Consider the following 22,044-nt stretch of genomic DNA (forward strand, 5'->3'; position numbering starts at 1 on the left):
TGGGGGCCCCCGTGGACTGGAGGGTGGGGGCCCCCGTGGACTGGACGGTGGGGGCCCCCGTGGACTGGAGGGTGGGGGCCCCCGTGGACTGGACGCTGGGGGCCCCCGTGGACTGGAGGGTGGGGGCCCCCGTGGACTGGAGGGTGGGGGCCCCCGTGGACTGGACGGTGGGGGCCGCCGTGGACTGGACAGTGGGGCCAGACAGGGAGGTGACCGGTGGCTGCTGGGTGGTGGCACCAGGGGAGGTGCCACAGGGCACGTGGTCACAGCAGAGGACTTGCAGCTCATAGTTATAGCATAGCTGGTGGCTCTGCTCACCGTTGAGGCAAGTCAGCCCCCGGGCCACGTCACACTCCACTTTCTGGCCCAGGAGCTGCAGCGGGATGTGGGGGAATTTCTGTGCCCGGCACTCAATGGCCACTGGGGCTGGGCAGACCTCATGGCCCCTCTGCCTCAGGTTCACAAACGTCTCAAAGTCTCCACCTGCCAGGCCAGGCTCTGGATGGCTGCTGTCATGCCAGCCGGACCAATAGCACACTTCTCGCACACACACGGTGGAGGAGGTGGGGACTGAGCCTGTGGGTGGGAGGCAGGAACCTCGTCAGCCTCCTCTGCACGCCCGCCAGCCATGCCCAGGAGGAGAGGTGACCCAGGCCGTCCCTCACGCCCAGGACGCCTGCACTGACCTGCCACTTGGGTGTTCCCTCACCACCCAGACTGTTGCCCAGACTCCGGGGTTTGGGAGAGGGAGGCAGGACCAGCAGGGTGTCCTCCGGGCTTACCTGTTGTGGAGAGGGGTGTCACGGTGGTGGTGAAGGTGAAGGGTGTCGTGGACGGGGTTCCGGGACATTCCACAGCCCTCCGAATGATGGTCCCATTGTTTCCACAGATGGCGATCAAACAGGCACCGAGCCCGTCGGTTGTGTTGTAGATGACGTCCTCGAAGTGGTAGGTCCTGCCCTCGTAGGTGCAGGTGCAGGCTGGCAGACAGGGCAGGCACGGGGCTGACTTGGAGACCCCAGCCCCCGGTCCCTAGCCCCGCGTGGCACCCCTCACCCTTACCTTCGAGGCTGTGCGTGCACTGGAGGCCGCCGGCCGTGCATTCACTAGGGAGGGGAGAGGAGAGAGCTGAGGGCCAGCCCCACGGGGCCGGCAGCCCCCCGCCCCGGCTCCCCCGCCCACTCACCAGCTCTGGCAGTTCTCTGCCGTGGGGACCCTCGCGCCCACGTCGTGGTAGTTCCCGTCCTCGTCGTAGCAGCCGCACTGGGCCACGCACTTCATCTGGTCCTCGTTGAAGAACGGCTTGCTGGGCGGGCACTTTGGGTAGCAGCCTGGGCAGAGGCAGGGCGGGCAGGAGACTCACCCTCGTGGCCAGGTGGTGGCTGCTGCTCCGGGGCGGCCAGCCCGCCACCCACGCACGACCCTGCCCTCACCTTCCAGGCCCGGCAGGTCGGTCAGGCAGCGGCCGCCCGGGTTCCGGCAGGTCCTCATGCAGGGCGCGCCACACGGCTGGTAGTGCCACTCGCACTGGCCCTCGCGGTTGTAGTAGTCGCAGAACAAGGCTGCAGGGGAGGGGGCCGACTCAGCGGGCCGGCTCCGGCCAGAGCGAGCCGCCAGCGGCCCCAGGCGGGGCGCCGCCCTGGCAACGACGGCCTCCAGGGCCACCCGGCGGCCGGCCGGGCTCCCCCTGCACCCCGACCTTCGACCAAGCCCCGTCCCTCCCCTGTGCCTCCCGCATGGGGCCTCGGGGGGTGTGGGCCCCAAATGCCCGTGACCGGGCGCGGCCGCGGGTCCCCTGGCTCCTCGGGGGTGCCGCCTGTCAGGGTGGGGGACTCCGGCCGGAGCGGCTGCCCACTACGCTCCCCTCCGGCCAGGTTCTAAGCGGGCGGGGTGGGGGAGCAAGGCTCTACTGACCCCTCTGCGTTCCGGAACATTCTCCCGTCTGTCCATCGGTGACACCCCTCCCCATTTCACGTTCCTTTCCGACACCCGCCGCCCCCCTCCGCGGGCGACCAGCCTTAACCGCACAGTGTGTCGCTCCCTGGGGTGGGGGCCCGCCCTGCCCCGACGACACATCCCGTGAACTCACGGCAGATGTCCGGGGTCCGCCAGGACACGCACACGCCCACGTCGCGGCAGGCCTGGGCGTAGGCGGCCACGGCCGTGCAGAGACACTCACAGTCGCCCCCGGAGTCACAGGCACACGTGTCGCCCACGCAGGCCTCGTAATACTTGGTGGAGTCGACCTGGGGCAGAGGGTGGTAGGTCTGCTCAACAGGCAGTCAGGGGACCGCCAGCCCTACCCCAGCAGAGGGACCATCTGATCTTGGCTTCCCACATCCGCGGTCTGAGACCCGTGACTCCCACCCACCTGGGCACCTTCACCCGCGCCCCGGCCAGCCTGCCCCTCTGTGCCCCTCACCCCTCCCCTCTGCTCACATCACACTTCACCATAGACAGCCCTCCCCGTAGCTGTGTCGTGACCCTGCCTGTCTCCTCGGGGTGAGGGGGCGGGCCCCCAACCACACTCCTCCCTTGAGCAGCAGAGCCCAGAGTGAACCCAAGACACGTCTGCCACCAGACCGTTTCCTCCTAAGCGGCCTGCGCGTCACGTCCTGGATCGTGAGACCGTGCTCGTGAGTGACGAGAACTCGAGTTCTCATTAAAGTCACAGGAAGGACTTTGGGGAAGAGTCTCCAAGGCCGACTCCAGTCCTCAGTACTGGTGAAGCCCGGCAGGCCAGGGCATGTGGGTAGGACAGGGAGGTGACACTGGGGGTCTGTATGGCTCACAACCCCGCTTCTAGGGGAATGGGCCTGAGGGGTCAAGGAAAGCTGTGGGATGCTCTGGGTCGGGATCCCTGGGCAGGGCTTGGGGCACACCGTTTGGACCTCCCACCTGGTGTGCACCCACATCAAGACCGAGCTCAGAGGCCCAGGCCAGACCCAGCCCTGACCAGGAGGGAGGGAGGCAGCCCGACCCTCCAGCCCCCGAGGCCAGAGCGCCCACTTCGCACAGCCCACCTGAGAATGGCAGGCGGCGAAGGTGGCGCTGTTGAGGACACTGCACTGCTTCTGGGCCCAGGACTTGCGGTGCGGGTTGGCGGCGCAGGCGTCCCTGGGGGCCGGGGCGTCGGCGCAGGACGGGGAGAATTTCCAGCTGTTGCCAAACTCCAGGGCGTTGCCCGCCACGGACTGGCTCCGCGTGGTGAAGTCATTGACGGCGTTGTCGTCAAAGTTCCCGCACAGCCCGCAGACCCGGCCCTGCACGCGGAGGGGGGTGGGGGGGGGGGCAGGCAGCATGGGTGTTGGGGCTGCAGGGGGCAGCCCGAGGGAGCGGCGCATAGCCCAGGGGTGACTGCCTGACGCCTGGTGTCCCCAGGGAGTGCCCAGGGAACCTGCAGGCGGGTGGGGTGCACAGTGGGTCCTATGGCAAGCGGGCAGGTGGGCAGCCAGATGAACAGGTGGGCAGGTGGGCAAGCAGGCCCGGTGGGCGTGGGGGGACCAGAGAGCAGAGAATGGCTTTCTAACCAGGACTCTGTCAGTCGGTCCCTTGGGTCTCAACACCTGCCTTTTCAGAAGTTGGCATTGTGAGTGGGCGGGCCCCAGCCCTCCGTGGATTGTCAGCGGCCAGACGGTCCCTTCTGGGCCAGATCTGTCCCTGCCAGAGGGGGTCCCCAGCCCGCCCACTCTCACCTTGTAGCCCTGCTGTAGTCGGATGAGCACGCTGGTCTTTCGGTCCCAGGACACCACCATGCCGCTGCGGGTCTCGACAGTCAGGTAGACGCCCGTGTACCGGACCTTGTACGGCAGGTCTCCGCCCGGCCCCCTCTGCACCACCCTGTGGGTGCCCTCACGCAGGATCAGCTCATAGTTCTGCAGAGGGGCACACAGAGGTGGTGGCAGCTGGGACGGAGGGGCCAGCCCGGGGGCCACAGGTACTCAGGGGCCCTCGGCACAGGGCAGGTGGGCTCCTGACTGTCAGCAAACACCAGGCGAGAGGCCAAGCCGACGGGGCTGGGAGGCCGCACAGAAAGCCAGGGCCACGGTAAGCGGGGGTGCACGGGTCCCAGAGGGAGTCTGCAGGACTGGCCACCCCAACTCGCTGGCCTCTGAGTGAGGCGACCCTGCTCATGCTCTTACCACCCTGTGGGGGAGACGTCCCCCGCCAGCAGTGCGCCTCTCTGCCCGGTGAACTCTGACCTCCCTCTGCTGGAACTGGGCACCCTGATGTGGTGGGCTGAACGCAGGCCCCCAAAAAGGTGTGTCCACATCCTGACCCCTGAAACCCGTGAATGTGACCTTATTTGGAAGGAGGGTCTTTGCAGGTGTCAGCGACGGATGAGCTCATCTGGGACTTAGGGCGAGCCTCAGTCCAACCACAGGTGTCCGTGTGGGAGAAGAGAGGGGCAGACAGGTGGGGGAGGGGCGGTGGAGCCCAGGAGCTGGGGGGGGGGGGGGTGTGGTCTCGGCCCTGGGACACCTGCATGGCGGAGTCCTGGCGTCACAACCAAGAGAATGAATTTCTCTGGTCTCGGGTCCGGGCTGTGGTCATTTGTTCAGGTTGCGTCAGCTGGAGGGCAGAGGGAGGGAGAAGGTTCCTGGGGGCTCTCACCTCCAGGAAGAGCTTGATGGCCTTAGAGCAGGTGACACCCGTGGTCCCACAGGGGACGTTTTCGGTGACGACGCGGAAAGTCCCGTTTGTGGTGCCGGTGCCATTGCCCCCACAGTAGTCCTGGGACAGGGAGGGGTCAGGCTGCGGGAGCGGGCCGGGCGAGGGGGCGGGGCGAAGAGGGCGGGGCACGGGGACGAAGAGGACGGGAGGGGAGGTGGGGGGAGGAGGACGGGGCGATGGGCCGGGATGAGGAGGCGGGGGTGGGGCGAGGTTGACGGGGCGAGAGGCGGGGACGGGGACGAGGAGGGTGTGGGGGGCGTAGGAGGGCGGGAGCAGGGGTGGGGCGGGGATGAGGAGGGCGGGGCGGGGGGGCGGGCACGAAGAGGACGAGAGGGGGCGTGGCCTGGACGAGGAGGGCGGGGTGAGGGGCGAGGAGGGCGGGGCGAGGATGAGGAGGGCGGGGCGAGGACGAGGAGGGTGGGACGAGGACGGTGGGCGTGGCCGGGACGAAAAGGGCGGTGCGAGGGGGACGGGGCGAGGGGGGCGGGGCGAGGATGAGGAGGGTGAGGTGAGGGGCGAGGAGGGTGGGGCGAGGGCGAGGACGAGAGGGGGCGTGGCCGGGATGAGGAGGGGGGAGAGGGGCGAGGGCGAGGAGGGTGGGACGAGGAGGACGAGTGGGGGCGTGGCCGGGGCGAGGGGCGGGGCTAGGAGGCCGGGTAGGCGGGGGCAAAGAGGGGGCCAGGCGTACCTGCGCCAGCGTGTACTCGCAACTTCCTTCAAAGCTGTAGCGCTCGCCATCGAAGGTGATGAAGTGGCCGTCCCCGTAGGCCACGCAGGTGCCCAGGCAGGCCTTGCTGCTGCATTCCCACCTGCGGCTCCTGCACGTGCTGCGAGGCGAGGGCAGGCGACGGCCAGGTCACGGGGGCCGCCCCGCCCCACTCTCCGGAGGGGTTAAGTGACGCGGCGAGCTCAGGCAGTCGCCGCCTGCCACCTGCCTGCCTGCGGCCCTCCTGTCTCTCGGCTTCTGAAGCCCTTGGCGCCTGGAGTGCGGCGGGGCCGGAGCCCCGGGCGTCGGCTCTGACCGGCCGGCCACGGCTAGGCCTGGCCCCTGGGGCACCTTCCAAGGACGAAGGGCACAGCCCAGGGCTTTCCCGGGGGCGGGGGCAATGTCAGGCCTCGGCCCTGCCCCGCCCCCTGCGGAGTAGCCCCGACCTACCAGGTGTTACAGTCGACCCTGATGGTCTCCCCGGGCTTGTAGGCGGCCTCGTTGTGCAGACAAGGACAGTCCTCCTCCGCCACGCAGCCTCCGCTCCCGTCCGACACCAGCCCCGGGGGGCAGACGCAGCCGGACACGCAGTGAGTGCTGAACTGTGGACCGGCACAGGTCAGTGCCGGTCACCCGCTGTGCCCGGGGACGCCCTCGGGCAGCGCCCTCGCCGTGCCCTCCCGGCCACTCACACAGTCCACGTCCAGCGTGTGGCAGCTCCTGAGACACTCGGCCCCGGGCGCGCCGGCGGAGACGTTGCGGCAGTCCAGGTACACCATGGGGGCCGCGCACCCTGCGGAGGAGGCGGGGCTGGGCTGGGAGGGGCCCCTCCCCCCACCCGGGGCCCGCGGAAGCCCCTCCCTCGGGGCGCTGCCCAGAGGCCGTACCTGAGCTCCTGTGCTCCGCTGCTCCCAGGCAACTCAGCTTCCCACCCACGCACGAGCTGTGAGAGACGGACGACCCTCTCTGGACCCCCTGCCCACCCGCCACCCCACAGACCTCACCCAGATCTCTGCCCGGCTGGGGGCACCCCTCCCCCGGCGCGGAGAGAAAACCGTCCTGTGCAATGCACACGCCCTCCCTGGGCCCTGGACCCTCAGAACCCTCTGGAGGCCAAGGGAGGGCTACCTCTTTACAGCAGGACTAAGGGGTGTGGGGGAGGGGCAAACTTCCCTCCCCAGGGAGCACCTTTGTGTTTCAAAATCCTCTGGGAGACACCCAGACATCTTTGCGTGTGAAACAGGGTGACGAGACCCTCGCTCTCCTGGGATGGGGCACAGTGATGTGGTGGGGGGGGGGGGGGGAATGGGCCCAGCTGGCCCCTTACCACACCACGCTGTCGTCATGCACCACCTCCCCCGGGGCCACTGCAGAGCCACGGAAGTAGCAGGGACAGGCCTCAGCGGACACGCAGGCACCCGAGTCATCCAGGAAGGTGCCCGAGGGGCAGATGCAGCCGTCCACAGGCACGAAGGTGACGCCGCAGGTGACGTCGACCTGGCTCAGAGCGCGGCAGGTGGGCTGGCAGCCGGCCACCACATAGCTGTAGTTCTGGGACTTGGGGCAGCTGCTCACATACTTGGCTGGGGGCAGGGGCAGCGCTCAAGTCAGTGGCTGGATGGCCCCCTCCAAACTGGTGTTTAAGCAGCCCAAGACTCAGTTTCCCCTCTGACACCCAGGGATCGTGGGTCCACACGGTCCTTGGTTGGCCCGACCGAGGAAGCCAGAAGCTCTGGCTGAGAACATGTGGGTGGGGGGTGGCTGCCCCCAGGATCCCCAGCCCCCCTGCCCCCACCTGGTGCAGCCAGAGTGGCTCAGGGACACTCACTGCACACGCCGTCCCTCCAGCCTCTGAGCAGCACCCCCTTGGCGGCACAGGCGTGCACGTAGGAGGACAGGGCCGCACACAGACAGTCCTCGCTCTTCTGACAGTTGCACGTGTCGAACATGCAGTGCTGGGGACGGGGCCATTGGGGACCGTCAGGAACCCCAGCCCACCAAGGCCCCTCCTCTTCCCGTGGATTCTTCCTGGGACCCCTGCCTGGACCGGGAGGTCCACCCCAAGGCGGCCCCTTGGCACAGATGGGCGGAAAGCGGCCCCCAGGAGGGGCACACCGCACGCTAAGCGACTGCAGAGGCCCGGTCAGGGGGCAGCAAGAAGGCGTGAGACCAGGCTGCGGTCAGGGTCAGGAGGGAGCGCCACAGGACAGGGCCAGGGTCAGCCGCATCCCACGTACGTCACGGGTTGTGCTGCGTGTGGGGGCCACAGGTGGGGTGAAGAGGGCGCCATCCCCAGAATGGGCCGAGGTGGACCTGGGCTTTCCACCTGGAGATGCTCCTGATGGTGCATTTTAGGGCTTTGAGCTTCTGGGAAAGTGGCCCATGAGCCAAGTGTTGTGAAGGATACGTGGAAACCCTAACCCACGGGGCCTGAGAAAATGAGCTCATTGCAAACAGGGTCTTTGCAGATGTTATTAAGACGAGGTCATGGGGATGGTCCCCGATCCAGCATGACTGGTGTCCTTAAAGAGGACATTTGGACACAGACACAGGGGAGGGGCCAAGGCCATGGGACCAGGGAGGCAGAGGTTGGGGTGACGTGGCCACAAGCCCAGGGACCCCTGGAGCCCCGAGAAGCTGGGAGAGGCAGGAAGGACCTTCTCTGCAGCCTTAGGAAGGAACATGGCCCTGCCCACAGCTTGATTTGGGGCTTCTGGCTTCTAGGACCGGAACAGAATCAATATTTCTAGTTTTTAGTGAGCTGGTCCGTGGCCACAAACACCCCGACAGTGATGGTGCTTAAAGCCCCGGGCAGCCCCGGGTAGGACTGACCGACCAGCCCACCATGCTGTGAGTGGTCCTCGAGATAGGGGACCACCAAGGGGAGGCTAAGGGGTAGGGGGCGGCTCCAGGTGGGGCAGGGGTCTCACCGAGTGGAAGGGTGCAGGGTTGAGGACAGAGTGACAGGGCGAGAAGGCTCCGGCAGGGTCGGTCAGCAGGGAGCACCAGTGCTGGGCGTAGTTCTCTGGGACAAGGGTGCGAGGGGAGGCTGGCTGGCCGGCACCCACACACCTCCTCCCCTTCACCCGCCCCCTCAGGCTGCCTGCGCTCCTGCACACAGGCCCTGGGGGGCCCCACGGCCCCCAGAGAGCTGAGCTGGGATTTGGGGCTTGCCCACCGTGCTGAGGGGGCAGGAAGGTGCTCCTCCTCGAGACAGGCTCTGAGCACTCTGGCCTGCCCGATTTCACCCCAGGCCATGCACACCCGGACACCAGGGGTCCCCCAGGGGCTGGTGAGATGGGAGGTCTTGGCTCCCAGCCCAGCCCTCGTCCACGGAGGGCCCCCGGGGGGTGGGAGTACCGTTCTCCACGCTGAGGGAGCAGGGGTCCTCGAAGCTGTTCTTGACGTTGGGGCAGGCGGCCTGGGTCTTCCAGGTGTTGGCGAAGGCGGCGGCCGTGCCCTCCACCACGCCGCTGAGGGTCCGGAAGTCATCGGCCTGGTTCTGGTTGAAGTTCCCGCACAGGCCTGGGGGCCGGGGCCCAGGGATGGGGCATTAGCAGGGCGTCCAGCCTGGCCATCCGGGGGGGCCTTGCTCCCTGGCTCCTGCTCTCCTCTAGAAACCACCACACGGTGGACCAGCCCCGAACCCCCATCCCAGGAGTGGTTCCAGAGCCATCCGTCGGTGAGCCCCGATGGGGATCAGCTGCTGTGCAAAGCCTGACCTCGGAAGGGCAACACGGCTTGCTCTCCATCCCCCCAAGTGCCCTCCCTAGGGCCACACATCACATTCGGGGTGCCCTCGGCCGGTGCAGGAGTCTCCACTGTGCCCTGGGAGCAGCCGCCTCCCAACTTTCACCTCCTGCCAGACTCTTCCCGTCCTGCCCGCGGCCTGGAGCCGAGTCCGGGCACCAGCCCCCTCCCGGCCCGTTGGCGGAGCCTCACCGCACATCTGTCCGTGATAGGAGGGGTCCAGCGTGAGGAACACCTGCATGAGGGGCACCAGCTGAACCTGCAGCTGCAGCCCGAGGCCCGTGTGCACCAGGATGAAGAAGGACGTAGGCCTGAAGATGGTGATGTTGGCTGCCGGGGGGTGGGGCGGAGTCAGAGTCTGCGTGGGGGCCAGGCCTGGCCAGACGGAGCCCCCTTGCTCCTGGGACAGCCAGGAAGCAGGGAGGGTCCCCTAGGGATGGACTGGGAGGATCCAGGCATCTGGTGGGCCCGCGCCACCGCTCCAGGACCCAGGGGTGGGCGGAGCTCCTCTGCAGGTGGTATTGGCAGTGACCGCTCGTGATCCCCGAGAGGCTTCGCCCCAAGTGTGTTCGGCCCCGGTCCCCACGGTAGCCGAGGGGGGGAGCATTGACATCCCACGTGCAGATGAGAAACCATCCATGGGATATTCCGGAACTGCCCCGGGCCACAGAGAACCAGCCTTGGGAGCAGACCACCTGGCTGCAGTGCGGCCCGGCTGTCCCAGACCGCGTACCTGCTGACACGGGCAGCCGCATCTGCACGGAGTTCATGAATACCCCGCCGCTGGCCTGGATCTGGATGATCTGGTGAGAGGAAGCGGCCAGGTCAGCTGGGAGAGGAGCCTGCCCCGCCGGAGAGCACTCCCCAGGGGCCAGCCCAGCAGAGCCAGAGCCGGGAGGGGACCCCTGGCCCCTAACGTCAGACCAAGACCTCCACCCTGTCCCCACCCCCTTTCCCAGCGGGACCCTCACCCACCGTGTCCCCGCCGTTCATGCTGAGCGTCACCATTTTGAGGCAGTTCTCGTTGTCCGTCAGGCCACATTTCCGCAGCTCGGCCAGCACAGTGAAGCCGTTGCCTGCACATTTCTGACAGGGCAAGGCCCACCAGGGCGCTGGGGGTCGGCCACTCCCGAGCGCGGGCAGGGAGGGGGCTGCGTGTTCGTGTGTGGTGCCCCTGTTCCCAGGACCGTGCGTGTGGGGCGGAGGCTGGCCCCTGTGGCCACCTCCAGGCAGGCAGCTCGTCTCGGGGCCTGGGAGCCCCTTGGCCCCGCGAATGTGAGCCTAGGGGCTTCCCTTTGGGGATGGGACCCCAGGAGGGGACCAAGGGGGGGCTTCACCTACTCTGATGGCCATCACTGGACCCTTCCCAGGGGCCGGGAGGCCTGAGAGTCCCAGGACAGGCCCAGCAGGTGGGGACTGGGACCGTACCTTGGACAGGACGTAGCTGCAGTCCCCATGCACATCGTAGAGTCTCTCATCGTAGGTGGAGATGTGGGACCCGCCCTGGACGGAGCAGGTGCCAGGGCACGGAAGGTTCTGGCATTGCCACAGCCCCCCAGAGCAGGTGCTGGGAAGGGAGGCCATGAACAGAGGAAGCGTGGCGTGGGGGAGGTAGATCCCCTCCCATGCACCCCCACCAAGGGCAGGGGCAGCCAGGAGGCGTACCAGGAGCTGCAGCTGGTGGTGAAGGAGGCCCCCGGGGCGTAGGCGTGGCCGCCGTGGGTGCATGGACACTGTTCTAGGGGCAGGCAGCCCGTGTGGGTGACGTCATCCAGCACCGTGCCTGCGGACAGCGGGGGGCAGGGGGTTGTGAGCGGGCTGGGTCGGGTGTTGGCAACACAGTGACTGGAGGCAGCCGGCGGGGGGGAGGGGGCGGTTGGGGGCAGAGGGCCTGGCTGGGGGACAGTCCCCGAGGGCCAGGAGGACCTGCCTGGGGGGCAGAAGCAGCCATCCACACAGTGGTCCTCGCAGAGCTGGGAGCGCTCCGGGTTGGAGCAGGTGTCCGCGCAGGGCGAGCCGCATTCCCGCTGCTGTGTGTTGAGGGGGCAGGTCCAGGCTGTGGGGGGAGGCAGCGCTTGGGCCCCGGAAAGCCCCCCGGGCGCGGGGCAGGCGGCTGCTCCCAACCTTTCCCGTGTCGTCAAGGGCCCCCCGAGGTCACAGCTGAGCCGGGGAGCCCCTCGTCTTGGGAGGCTGGGCCTCCCTGCTCCTAGCTCCCACTGTCTTCTGGGTGAGGCGGCCCTCCTGTGCCCACCTGGGCTGTACCAAGGCCGGGTCCTCCCTCTGGGCCCCCCACACTCCCTTCTGTCCCCCTGCCCACCCTCTCGCTGTAGGACCCCCAAATGACTCCACTTGCCCTGGGTCCCCAGCCAGATGCCAGATGTCCTGTCCCTCGCCCCCTCCCCACCGGGACCCAGTGTGGGCGTGGGGCCTGGTGCTGGCCCCGGCCAGGGGGCACTCACGGCAGAGGTCAGGGCCCCTCCAGTTCTGGGGCTGTCCCCCTGCATGGGCACACTGGCGGGAGTACTCGGCGAAGGTGGCACACGGGCAGTCCGGGCAGCGGCACAGATCCTGGGTGCAGGCGGCCACGTACACGGCAGGGTCCACCAGCGTGTTGCACTCCGAGAAGGCCGGGCCCCACAGGGTGCGGTGGCAGATGCCCTCCTGGGGAGCACAGGGGTGTGGCACCCTCCACCCTCAGCGCTTGTGGGGGGTCCAGGCCAGGGGGCCCCTTCCCCGCCTTGAGGTTCCTTTCATCTCTCCAGCTGTCCGTCCACCCACCCGTCCTTCTCTTTAACCACAGTGAACTTGCTGGGTGCAGGGCTCGGCTTGGCTCTGGGAGTGACCCGGGACCGTGGACTCCACCCACCCACTCAGGGCTCCAGGCCACATCTGCCCATGGTGTGAGCACCCAGGAAAGGTGCGATGCAAAGAGAAGTGGGAAACAAGGGCACCTGTGTGCCCACTGATGAACCCCTTTTCTTTCCCCAGCACCCCTGCCCCTGCCCGCCAGCCGGCTGGGCCTGGGCTCCACATCCTGACTTGAGGCTCTGAGGGAGATTCTGTTGGTTTGGGCCTCCTGGAGCTTCTAGGCCGCTTCTACCCGTGGAGGCCTCCCCGCTCCCGTGTGGGGCTTCTTCAGCTGGGCTCCTAAGTGCCCACCACGGACCGCCTATGTGTGGACACGTATTCGCATACACGGATGGGCACACGTGTGGCCCACAGCCCCCACACGGAGAACATTCGTTTGGTAGGTGGAAGCTCAGACGGTGTCTCCGAGGTGGAAGCCGTGTCCCCTGCCACCCCAGGGCTTGGAGACCCTCTGCCCGGATGCCTCAGGGCCCAGCCCAGGAAGCCTGAGATGACCGTCCTGGCTGCCGCCACACCCTGGGGGAGCAGGGGCTGGGGGCAGGCCGGGCCCCAGAGAGACGCTCACCCTATCCGTGCAGTTGTTGGCGGGGGAAGGTAGGGGGTCCTGGCATTGCTCTGTGGGCCCATCCAGCTTCTGGAGATTTCCAAACTGGAGAGGGGTCAGCCTGGCGTCTGTGGAGAGATGCTGGGGTCAGGGTGCTGAGGGACCGTGGGGCCAGTGCGGGGGATGGCTGCCTGGGGACCCCTGCCCGTGCCCAGGGCACCTGAAACCTCTCTGGGGCATCGCTGGCTTGAGTATTGCCCCCACCCCGATTTGCTCTCCACCCAGAGCCTGGGTAAGGCCACCCCAAGGCTGCCCCCTCCAGGCCTCCTCAGGACAAGCCAGCCCTCAGCTTCCTGCTGCCCCAGGGGGCACTCACTATGGGCATAGAACTCGTTGACCGCCCGGAGTCCGTTGAAGTCCCCACACAGACCACACGTCTGGTTGGCGTACTTGGGGTCCAGCTCCAGCTGGGGGCAGAAGAGAGGCAGCTCCAGCCTCTGGGAGGCTGTCCCCAGTTGGGGAGGGGGGCGGACAGGTGGGGGCGTCCTCACCAGGGCGGCTTCCTCTCTGTTCCACAGGAAGGTTAGCACCAGCCGGACGTCAACCTTGATGTAGACACTGCTCTCCTCTACCAGGACGCCAGCGCGGCTGTAGGGCAGCTCCTCCCTGGGGTGGAAATTTCTGGTCGTCCCAGGGCCAGGGTGCGCAGCAGGGTGCGGCGCCCCCCAGCAGCCCTGAGTCCAGAACCCGCCCCAGAGACCTGGCCCTTCCCCAGCCCGGACCAGGCTCACCGCTGCCCGTTGATGAGGATCGACCCGTTGGAGGCCTCCAGCACCAGCCCCTGGGTCTTGAGGATGATGTGGGTGATGGTAGGCCTGGAGCCGGCCAGGCCGCGGCGGACCTGGACATTGAAGTCCTCGTAGGCGGCCCCGCAGTGCATGGAGAGGACGTAGTTGCACAGGCCCGGGAAGCGGAAGACGTCCCCGTCGAAGGTCTTATAGTGGAAGTCGCCCCAGGTGCTGCACACCCGCCCGTTGTGCGCGGCGTTCAGGGCTGTGGGGAGAGCGTGGTGAGGCCCCGGCAGGTGCCACAGGCCTCGCCCAGCCGCCCACGGGTGGCCTTTTCCGGGTTGGGGACGGGGAGCTCGGAGGGCAGCCAGGAGGGCTGAGAGCCCTGCCCCAGCATCCGGGGTCGGCCCCCACAACTGCCCACAGGGAGCACTCCCAGCCAGGTCCAAGGCCATCCAGCTGCCCATACCACCCCGGCGTCAGCCCCCAGAGGGGCAAGACCCCACCCCGTCAGCAGTGGGCAGCATCCACTCACAGCTCATGGTGGGGAAGACGGTGATGGGCGGGATGATGGTCATGCTCCGAGCTGCAGAGTGAGGGCTGGGTTACGCTAGAAATGTGGCCAGGCAGGGAATGGCCCGGGACACTCCTTCCCGGGACCTCTATCCTCCTCACAGGCCGGCCTAGGGCAGCAGCCGCCCCGACTCAGCCCAGGGAGCCCCAGAACTAGGGCTGTCCCCTCCTGGACCCTCCCATCCACCCAGGACACACTGCTGGCCTGGGCTTTACTGTGTGTGTGTGTGTGTGTGTGTGTGTGTGTGTGCGCACGCGCGCGCACGTGTCCAAGTACATGACCGTGTGTGCATGTGTGTGAGCATTTTGACCTCTCTGCTCTGTGCCTTAGCTTTCTTTGGCCCATCCCCTCTGCAATCCCTTCTTGTGGGCAGGTGGGATCCAGGAGGGTCTCTGTGTGACATGTGGCTCCTGTAGAAAGGGGTCTGTCCCCCCTCCCCTGTCCAGATCCCCGGCCCACCCCGAGCCCAGCCCCTTCTGTTTGCTCGGGTGGCCTCGGCGCCCAGAACCCAGGCCGCATACCGACGTCCACCCTCCGACTGTTCACAGCAGGCTCCGTGCTGCCCTGGGTCTCTGCAGGGAAAGGGGACGGGAGTCAGTGAGAAGCTGGACATTTGCCATCCCTTCCTGGGGAGGCTTCAGTGTGGTGGCCACGTGACAGGGTCTAGCCTCCCCACCACTCTACGTGGTAGCTGTCGTGGCCTCCGCAGGGATGGGGGTTCCCGCGGGGAGCTGCGTCTGGTGGCCTTGCCCTGACTCCCGCTCTCCCCATCTACGAATGCAGAGTGCTGCCTCATTTGGCCGTGACCCGGCAGCTGCTGGCTCAGGGCGGGAGAATGGAATCAGGAAAAGGCGTTGGCCCGTTGACCCTGGCCACCCTAGAAGAGGGTTCGGCCCCATCCCAGGAGTCCCCTGGAGAAGGACAAAGACCAGTTTTGTTGGGGAGAAGGACACACGCAGTCAGGGAGGCTTCTGGGCGTGACTTAGCAGAAACCCAAGACCAGAGTGAGATTCGAGCTAGAACCATCCACCATGGTGGGGGCGGGCCTGGAGGCCTGGGTCCCGGGATGGCTGCCCGGGTGGCCTGTGTGCCCACCGCCTGCAGGCAGGGCTTCCTCCGTCGGCCCGACCACGGCTATGCCCAGGTGCTCGCCCCCAGCGGCCCGGCCCCCACAGCCCCTCGCTGCCTTGGGGAGCAGCGGGGAGCCCTCCCTGGCCCCTCTGCCGGGCTCAGGCTGGGGCACCCCTCCGCACGGGCCCTGGACTGCTTCCTTCCGTCTGCCGGGGGTCTGCACGCTCGGCCTAACACTGAGCCTTGTCGGGGAGTGGGTGTCGGGCCCCCGACGTCCCCGTGTCCCTGGTGGGGCCAGCGCGGCAAGGGGTCGGGTGAGGCCACCGCCACAGCTTCCTGTCCGTCCTTCCCAGCGGGGACCTCGGACGCACGCAAGCCACGGGCACTGGCGGGGCGACGAGCTTTCCTTCGGAAGGCCCCTCCCGCAGCTGCTGCCTCTGTCCACCCCTGCCCCACGGGCCGCTCCCCATAGTCAGGAACCAGGGGTTTTCCCGCAGGTGCAGTGAACCCTGCACCCCCATCCCCGTCCTGGGCCGGTTTCTACGAGAAGTGGCTCCACTCGGGGCCAGTGGCCTCACGAGACCCGGGCTCCGTTGCCCAGCCAGGAAAATGCCCACTGCCAACTGCCCCCCCCCACCAATGCCGTGGTCGACAGCGCACCCTCTGAGTGAGCCCCCTCATCTCAGACCTCTTTTGCCTGCCCCTAATGGGATCGGCCCCCCAGAGAGGAGCGGGTGGAGGCTGAGGCGGCTCGCTGGGGAGGCCCAGTGTCCGGGCACCTGGTCTGAGGCCAGCGCGGCCCAGAGGAGCCCGGAGGAGCCGGCTGAGTAGGGGCCCCGGCTGTGCAAACCAGCAGACAGGCACCCGAAGAGCACAGCAGGCTGGGGTACCTGGCCGCCCAGCGGGAGCTGCTGCGGGGAAGTCCCCACCTCCCAGCCCTGCTGGGAGGCGGCTTGGGGCAGGGGCTCTGGGACACCAGCACCCCCCCCCCCCGCCCCACCACAGATGGAGAGAGCTCAGGCCGGTGTCCATCTGCCCGGACCCCCCAGGGAGGAGGCCTTGCGGGAGCAGAGCTCAGGGCCGGGGCCGCGGTGGCCGGGGCTCCAGGCCAGCCCTGCCGGGCGTCACCCAGGCAGCCCCTGAGGCCGTATCTTTCATATTGACAGAAAGTATTAGGGCTGCGGGTGCTTCCCCCTGATGCTGAGAGCCCGGGCCTACGGCAGAGGAGAGGCAGAGGAGAGGCAGAGGAGAGGCGGGCTGGGAAGAGCCTCGCGGCAGGTGAGGTGCGAAGTGGCTGACGTGGGTCCGCGGGCCCATCACCTGTCAGCTGTTCCAACCCTGATTTGAGGAGGGATTTTGGAGCCGCTCCAGGAGCTACCCTGACGGCTGTCGCCCTCACAGGGACCCGAGAGGTGCCAGCCTTGGGCCCCTCACCCGGCCCGCACCCCCAGACCCTCTTGGTGGTTTGCCCAGGGGACCCAGCTTCTCCTGGGTGCAGACCGAGAGCCTGGGGGCCCCACTGAGGACACACGGGGCGGGGGCCGCCCTGCCCATTTCAGGCAGGAGAAACCCCGGGCGGTGGCCTGTCTGCGGCAGAGAGGGAGCCGGTCTTCGGTCTTACCTGTCCTCTGCACCGAGAGCAGGGCCACAAGGGCCCAGGCCAGCGCCGGGCACCCGCTCGGGGCACCCATCCTGGGGGCTGGCACAGCGGCGGGCCGGTGGCAGAGAGGCAGAGGGCCCCGGTGCTCGCTCCCTGGGGGCCCCGGGGCTTATATAGCAAGAAGTCTTGGCCCCAAGCCCAGCTCCTGGGCAACGCAGGGCTCCGTCCTTTCCCCCGAGCCGGCCACGTGTGTTTGCTCTTGGGGAGGGGCCGAGGCAGGAAAAAGGCCTGGAGGAGGAAGGATTTGTGGCTGTGGGCCCCAGATTCACAGGACCCCTGCCCCCCCCCCCATCCCACCCCACAGCTTCTGAGAATCGGAGAGGGGCCGGCCGCCTGGGCCTCCCTGGTCCTGCCTCACTCACGCAGTGGGGAGGTGGTCAGCACGCCCACACACTCAGTCCCCATGTTGAGCCCCCCGGCCCCGGAGCCTGGCTGAGGCTGAGAGGCGGGACTGAAGGGGACGAGGCCTCCGCCATCGGGCAGCCTGGGGCACTGGCCCGGGGCGCTGCCCGCAGGTCCCTGAGGAGTGGGGAGCGACGTGAGGCTGTCATCGCTGGGGGCCTGGGGCTCCTGCTCAGCTGGGCTGGGGTCAGCTGCACGTGGAGGGTGGGGCCCCTGGTCCGCAGAGCTTGGGGGTGGGGGAGACTCCGTGCCCAGAGACCTTGGCCATGCTCACCAGTGCCCCCTGCACATCTCCGTCACCAAGTTCAGATTTCAGGAGGAACAGAGTGGACACCCAGGCTGGCTCTTGCCCGGCACCTGCCCTGGCATGTCTGACCCTCACCTCGCTCCTGAGGCTGGCTCGGTGACCTGAGGCGGGGTGGCACAAAGGAAGCTACTGTTCCCCAGGTCCCTGACACGCCAGGACCCTCCCCTGAGGGCAGGCTGCGCCCCGGCCGATGCGCGCACACGCCGATGTGCCCCTGGAGGGCCCCCAGCAGGGCTGATGGGACACCAGGGGCTGGTGTCTCAACCCCAGGACTGCCCCGACTGGGAGCCACGAAGGCCCCGCTCCCCAGCTGGTGTGGCTGGGCTGCGGGGGCGGGGGGGGGGTCACACGATAACCTCTCCCCTGGTCGGTGAACAGCTCGCCTGGCACGCAGTCCCCTCTGACTCACACTCCAGGCGTCTTACTCTGGGCATCCTCACCCCAAGCCTGAGCGCGTCTGAGGCCCCCGGTGGGGAGCACAGGGCCCCTGCGGGTGGGGGCGGCTTCCCCACTGGTTTGGGTGGTGAGCAGCGAGGTGCGCCCTGTGTCCTCTGCACCTGCCTTTTCGGGGTTAATTCATAGACGCAGAGCTGCTGGGAGCAGCGGGCAAGCTGTCTTCAAAGCTCTCAACCATGCGCCCGGCCGCCACCCCTCAGCACGGCTGAGCCCCGCTGCCCGGGCTGCGCATGTCTTCAGGCTCGCCTCGGAGGTCCCGGGATCTGCTTTTCATTTGGCTGCTGGCATCTCCAGAGCAGGGCGCACCCCCTGTACCTGCAGGGTGCAGTTTCCTGACATCAGAGCTCCTGCAGTCGGGCCTGGCATGGTGCCCGCTTGCGTGCACGGCCCTGCCAACCTCCGGGGCTCCCGCAGCCTGAACCCTCGTGGCCCGACCCCCTCTGCTCCCCCGAGTCCCCCTCTCAGTCCGTGCCCTGCTGGCACATCCTCGGCCCCCCACCCCCGACTCAGCTAGCACCCTGCAGCCTTCAGAGGGCCCCCGTGAGCCCCGTGCGGGGCGGTCCTCACCCCCCACACACGTGAGCAACCCGGGCCACCTTGGACTCGGGACCCGAATGTAAGTTATTTAGGGCTTCATGTCTGTCGTCTCGGAAGGAGGGCTTCATGCAGGCACGGGCCTCACCCACCGTTCACAGCTGGCACACAGTAGGCACTCGGGAATTGCACCGGACCAGCGAGGCGGAGACCCGGCTGCCGGCGTGGCCCGGATACCGCCCTGGTCCTTCCCCACGAGCACCGTCCTCTGGGCAGAGGCGGGTGGGGATTGAGACATCCCGGATGCAGTGCCTCGGAGCCCAGCCTGTTTGCTCAACCAGTTTACCTGTTCACACTTGAGAGAGCCGAGGACAGAAGACAAGGAAGGGGAGCGGGCTGCCGGGAAGGACAGGCCTCCTGGGGCTCGGGAGGGCTCCCCCAGGGGCCACGCCGGGAGCCTGTCCATCCTCGGGCTCGCAGGGCCTCTCCCCGCCCACGGACCCCACGGGGCCGTGCGGAACCCAGAGGCCGACTGCCCCAGCCCGGCCCCGCAGCCTGGTGCACGTCGCTCAAGGGCTTGGTGGGCACACAGGGGTGTGTGAGCTCACCCCTCCCCAGCCGCCCACAGTGCAGACCGAGGACGAGGGCCCCAGGACGCATCAAGCCTCAGGCATTTACTGAGTCTGGTGGTGTGCCCGGCTCCAGTCGGGGCACCGAGGAGGAGGGTCCAGGAGGATTGGGGCATGGCCCTGGGGAGTCACAGGCATGGCTGGTTCTAGGTCTGCTCAGAGCCCACCCTGGATTGGCCTGGGAGTGGGGCCTTTTACACCTGCTGTCTCCTGGTCCCCAGACCTCCCTGTGTGGCCACAACGGATGGGAAGCGTGGGGGTCCCGGCAGCCCTGGTCTACACCCCATAGCTAAGGGGCCCAGTGCTGTGACTAACAGGCTAGAACCTGACAGCCCTAGGCTGGGTGATCCAGGTGGGGAGCGGGCCCGGGCCGGGAAGCACCCCAGACCCCGCACGTGGGTGACAAGCCACTCTCTCCTGGGCCTTGGGATGGCTGGGCCTTGTCCCTGCTCCCAGTGCACTCAGGGTATTTCCAGCGAGACTCAGGGTGTCAGCCTGCTCCAGAAAGAGCAGGTGGAGGACGCGTTGGGCCACCACGGCCCCCCAGACCTCCGGCTTGTCCATCGACAGACATTACCGAGCTCCCCGGCCCCGGGCTGGGCATTTGGGATACAGAGAGGTGGCCGTGGCCACCCAGCTGGTGACTGGTTGCTGGTCAGGAGGGCAAGTCACGGCGTTGGGGGTGGGGGGTGGCTGTGGGGGGGATGGGCATCCTGGTCCCCGGAGCCACCCCCACTGTGAGAAGGACCGTGCCCCTTCCTGCCACCCTGCCTTGGGGGGAGTCTACGAGCCCTCAACCTCTCCTCTTGCTTTTTCCTGGTCTTCACAGAGATCGCTTTCCTTGCCCGTGTCCTCTCTCCCTCCCTCCCTCCCTCCCTCCTTCCCTCCCTCCTTCCCTCCTTCCTTCCTTCCTTCTAGCAAATTCTGAGCCCCAGGGTGGTACTGCCCTGGGCACTGGGGATTCCGCTGGGACAAAAAGAACACCACGTGGGGCAGTAATAGGGGCCTTGGAGGGGCCAAGAGAGAGTGACAGCTCTGTGTGGGGCGGGGCGCAGCCGTCCCCACCCCCCTCTCCATCACCTTTAGTCTTTCCTGTAAGAGACTCTGTCCGTCACGCAACTCCCACCCCACCCCACCGCCCCGGCCCCTGGCGCCCGCTGTCTGCTCTCTGTCTTGGATGTGGCGATTCAGGGCCCAAGCGAGTGCAGTCTGCACCACTTATCCTTCTGGGTCTGGCCCGTTTGCTGAGCTTCGTGTCTGCAAGGCTCCGCGTGCTGGCAGGTGTCAGAATCCCCTACCTTTTGAAAGCCCCGTAACATCCCACCGTTTGAATACGTCCGTCGCGTTTAGCTTTGCGCAGTGGCAGTATCGTAGCCAATGAGGTTTATCCGAGGCGCGATTATTGCTAAGTGAATACGTCGCGTTTTCTTACGCGGTCACCTGTGGATGGACATGGGGCTACCTTCTGACTGCCGTGAGCGCGGGTCGAGTCCTTGCTTCCGGCTCCTTTGGGGGAGCGCCTGGGAGCGGCCTTGCGAGTCACTTCATCGTTCTGTGTTTAACTCTGTAAGGAATCGCCAAACTACGTAATAACTACAGCCTTCCGCCATCTCCACCAACAGTGCACAAGGAGGGCTCTCTCCTGGGGTGCAGACTGCCGACGAGGGGTCAGGGGGCTCCGTGGGGGCTCTCCCACGACGGCACGGCCCCCCTTCCTGCAGGCCCCACCCGCATGACCCAGCCACCTGCTGACACCGTCACCTCTTGGGGTTAGGATTTCAACACGTGGACTTGGGGGGCGCATGTGCAGACCGCAGAAGCTCGAACGGGTTTTCGGTGGAGTTCTCAGAGTTTTCTATGTGTACGATCATGTCATCTGTGACCAGGGATAGTTTGTCTTTTCCCCTTTCAATCCAGGCCCCTTGTGTTTCTCTTTCTTGCCTGGTGGCCCTGGCCAGAGCCTCCGGGGCCCTGCTGAGCGGGAGTGGTAAGGGCCGACATCTCTGCCCCCGATCCGAGAGGCAAAGCTCCCGTCTTTCGCCACCGGGAAGGACGTGAGCCGGGCGCTTGCCGTATGTCCCCTTTACCGTGACATAGTTGTCGTCTAATCCTGCGTGGTTGAGCGTGTGTATTCTGAAAGGGTCTTGAATTCTGGCAAATTCTTTTTCTGCATCAGTCGAGATGATCATGTGGCCCCCATTCCATGAATGGGGTGACTGGCTGATTTGTGGAAGCCGCACTGTTCTTGTATCCAGGGAATAAACCCCACCTGGTCACAGTGTCTAACTCTCTAATACGCGTCTCAGTTGCTCTGCTAGTGTTTTGCTGAGGATCGTTTGCACCAGTCTTCGTGACAGACACCAGCCTGTGTTGTTGTTTTCCTTCCTTTCTTCTGTCTTTGTCTGGCTTTGGTGTCAGGGGAACGATGGCCTCACGGTGACGTCCGAGCTGTTCCCCCTCTGCAGTTTTCCGGAAGAGTCCGAGAAGTATCGGTGTTAGTTCGGCCTCCCCAGTGAGGCCTTCTTGTCCTGAGACTTTCTTGGCGGGGAGGGCCGTGATTACTGACTCACGCTCCCCGCTGACCACGGGTCCCCGTGTTTTATGGGTCGGTTTTGTTAGATCGTGCGTTTCTAGGACTTTGTCCTTCTCTTCCAGTCTATCCCATGCGACCAAAATTGCTCATGGCATTCTTTACGATCGCACTCGTGTCTGTGAAATCAATAGTAACGCCCCTTCCACGGTCGGTTTTAGCCATTCGCGGCTTCCCGCCAGTTCTCCGTCCACCCAGCTCGCGGTCTGTCTGCTGGTCTTTTCAGACCGGACTTTTGGTTTCGCTGGTTTTCTCTGCTGCCTCTGCCTCATTTATCCCTGCTCGAACCGTTATCGCCGCCTTCCCTCCGCGAGCTCCCTCCTATTTCTGGGGCCGTGAGGTGTGCGCTCGGTAATGGACCCGGGGTCTCCCCCGGCCGGCGTCACACCTGGGCACGTGCCCCTTGGCGCCCCCTCGCCGAGACTCACAGTCTGGCCTGTTGTGTTTCCGTGTTCATTGGTCTCCCGGTGCCCCCTGATCTCTCCTTTCAC

General features: G+C 66.8%; 1 protein-coding gene and 1 non-coding gene across 2 annotated transcripts in view; one reads left to right on the forward strand and one right to left on the reverse strand.

Annotated features, from left to right (window-relative positions):
* Positions 1–17,086, reverse strand: part of MUC5B (mucin 5B, oligomeric mucus/gel-forming) — a 30,981-nt gene extending 13,895 nt beyond the window's left edge. The window contains exons 1-31 of the mRNA XM_045486376.1: positions 16,597–17,086; positions 14,426–14,476; positions 13,866–13,916; positions 13,334–13,595; positions 13,094–13,208; positions 12,919–13,009; positions 12,564–12,670; positions 11,590–11,791; positions 11,061–11,186; positions 10,796–10,913; positions 10,559–10,697; positions 10,106–10,216; positions 9,864–9,933; positions 9,323–9,460; positions 8,741–8,905; positions 8,311–8,405; positions 7,209–7,335; positions 6,708–6,963; positions 6,268–6,323; positions 6,073–6,173; positions 5,831–5,982; positions 5,363–5,501; positions 4,615–4,734; positions 3,696–3,875; positions 3,024–3,263; positions 2,090–2,246; positions 1,434–1,562; positions 1,187–1,331; positions 1,063–1,106; positions 783–980; positions 42–576 (exon numbers count right to left, since the gene is read on the reverse strand). Coding sequence (XP_045342332.1) covers positions 42–576; positions 783–980; positions 1,063–1,106; positions 1,187–1,331; positions 1,434–1,562; positions 2,090–2,246; positions 3,024–3,263; positions 3,696–3,875; positions 4,615–4,734; positions 5,363–5,501; positions 5,831–5,982; positions 6,073–6,173; positions 6,268–6,323; positions 6,708–6,963; positions 7,209–7,335; positions 8,311–8,405; positions 8,741–8,905; positions 9,323–9,460; positions 9,864–9,933; positions 10,106–10,216; positions 10,559–10,697; positions 10,796–10,913; positions 11,061–11,186; positions 11,590–11,791; positions 12,564–12,670; positions 12,919–13,009; positions 13,094–13,208; positions 13,334–13,595; positions 13,866–13,916; positions 14,426–14,476; positions 16,597–16,666 — 4,490 coding nt within the window. The 5' untranslated portion in view covers positions 16,667–17,086. The remainder of the gene's footprint in view (positions 1–41; positions 577–782; positions 981–1,062; positions 1,107–1,186; positions 1,332–1,433; positions 1,563–2,089; positions 2,247–3,023; positions 3,264–3,695; positions 3,876–4,614; positions 4,735–5,362; positions 5,502–5,830; positions 5,983–6,072; positions 6,174–6,267; positions 6,324–6,707; positions 6,964–7,208; positions 7,336–8,310; positions 8,406–8,740; positions 8,906–9,322; positions 9,461–9,863; positions 9,934–10,105; positions 10,217–10,558; positions 10,698–10,795; positions 10,914–11,060; positions 11,187–11,589; positions 11,792–12,563; positions 12,671–12,918; positions 13,010–13,093; positions 13,209–13,333; positions 13,596–13,865; positions 13,917–14,425; positions 14,477–16,596) is intronic.
* A 3,225-nt stretch (positions 17,087–20,311) lies between these two features.
* On the forward strand, positions 20,312–20,447 carry LOC123602865. The gene has a single exon (XR_006714620.1). It is a non-coding gene; the product is annotated as a U4 spliceosomal RNA (small nuclear RNA).
* The last annotated feature ends 1,597 nt before the right edge of the window (positions 20,448–22,044 follow it).

Source organism: Leopardus geoffroyi, chromosome D1, assembly GCF_018350155.1.
Source record: "Leopardus geoffroyi isolate Oge1 chromosome D1, O.geoffroyi_Oge1_pat1.0, whole genome shotgun sequence".
In the NCBI taxonomy this organism is placed as follows: Eukaryota; Metazoa; Chordata; class Mammalia; order Carnivora; family Felidae; genus Leopardus; species Leopardus geoffroyi.